The 1,827-nt window shown below is 35.2% G+C and overlaps 1 protein-coding gene across 1 annotated transcript in view; it reads right to left on the reverse strand.

Moving 5' to 3' along the window:
• Positions 1 to 1,827, reverse strand: part of LOC106684194 (phospholipid-transporting ATPase ABCA3) — a 78,120-nt gene that overhangs the window by 59,903 nt on the left and 16,390 nt on the right. Inside the window, exon 6 of the mRNA XM_067052636.1 lies at positions 333 to 485. Within this exon, the coding sequence (XP_066908737.1) occupies positions 333 to 485 (153 nt within the window). The remainder of the gene's footprint in view (positions 1 to 332; positions 486 to 1,827) is intronic.

Below are 1,827 nucleotides of genomic sequence, written 5' to 3' on the forward strand. Positions count from 1 at the left end.
ACTTCTCATTGGTTAAAAAAAAAAAGAAATCCGAAGAGAAAAAATGAATAAAATAGTCGATAAATATAGAAATTATAACAAGATCTCCTGAAGCAGCCTGGGCTTTAGTCTTCTAGATGAGGTTGGGTTTCCCAAGCTGTAGGTCACTGCTCCTATAACTGTCGATAACCATTTTTTGATGAGGTTGTCTAATGATTTCATTATCCCGATACAATTGGCGATTTCTTACCAGCCAAGATGCATCAACTACGATTATTACGACTTTATTTTGAAATCATTGTATTTTTTTTTTGTGAAGGATGCCGTTATTACGTTAAATTAAATCTACTTACTTTTTTCGAATCGACCAATTGTGACTGCTGTGAGTGCTAAATTAAGCGGTGCTAACATGTTAGCGAAAACTTGACCAATAGTATCAAATCCAAATGCAGCCTGCAGGAGAAGAAAAATATAGCCAACAACTTCAAGCATAGCACAGAGAATAGCTAAACAAAGATATAAGATACAAATAATTTGTAGTTTTAATAAGTTAATAAGGTTTATAAAGATAATTAAGCTAATTCCCACCACGTATGCCGATGACACATGTCTATTGTCAGTGAACAATGATCCTAAAATTGTATCCCAATCCCTCCAATCCCACATCAGCATCCTTGAAGAATGGTCCCAAAACTGGAGAATTTAAATAAATTCCCTTCAATACCACCAAATCACATTTACCCTTCGTCGTAAAATTTCACCTTGCCCCACAGTATCGTTTAATAATACTCCACTTATTCCTGTTGAACAGATCCGGTACTTAGGACTACATCTGGACAAACGACTGACATGGAATCCTTATACAAGACTGAAAAGACTGATCTACATGACTACAATAAGGCCTATCTGGACATCCGGAGTATGGGGCTCCACTAAACCATCGAATTCTTCCCGAATACAATCCTTACAGTCCAAAATCTTTAATGCTCCTTACTTTGTCACAAATCAAGTCATCCATCAGGACTTCAATGTCCCATATAATGCCGATTTGGCCAGAACCAGATACCATTCCTTCTGTGATAAACTTCCCAACTGGGTATTTTTTGGGTAAACCAACTCGTTTCTGACCTGGCTTCTCCTTCATTACCTAATAATCCTCCTAGCCGTCTGAAAACTGAAACGAAGATGGCCTCGAAATCTTCTCCTCTACAAATATTTTTGGAGTTCTATCAATGGGTAGATTCCCAACATGTTTGTATCATGTCATTATATCACTTACACCAAATTAATTTGATGTATGTATATATATGTATACAGTAGTAAATAAGAATTATTTTGTTTAATTTAAGTTTATAGTTAGTCTAGTTTCAATATTTTTAATGAAGGCAAGAGGTTATTTAAAATAATGAAATCTAACAGCGTGTAAAATTGTTCTTTATAAATATTCAAGAGTAACATGTAAATTTCATACAAATTATGAATAAGATGGTCAGAGGTGCGTTCACAAGAAAATAAAGAAATAATTAACAACGATTTATTTGTCGACGTTTCCCACCACTTTGCGTGTGCTCCTTATTACGTCACAAATAAATTCATTCACAAAGACCTTAACTTCCCATTCGTTGCAGATTTGGCCCAAAACAGATATGCGTCTTTTCATTCCAAACTCCTTAACCATCCTAACCCATTAATTCTTAATCTTTCATCCTGAACAATCCCTGATAATCCTCCGAGGCGTCTGAAAAGAAGATGGCCACAGGACCTTCTAATTTAAATTAATGTTTGAAGTACCACCAATGGATGGTTCCTTCCCAAGATTTTCAAGTGTATATGAAACATACTACATAT

Source organism: Halyomorpha halys, unplaced genomic scaffold (genome assembly GCF_000696795.3).
Source record: "Halyomorpha halys isolate HHAL.00 unplaced genomic scaffold, Hhal_1.1 Scaffold554.1, whole genome shotgun sequence".
Lineage (NCBI taxonomy): Eukaryota > Metazoa > Arthropoda > Insecta > Hemiptera > Pentatomidae > Halyomorpha > Halyomorpha halys.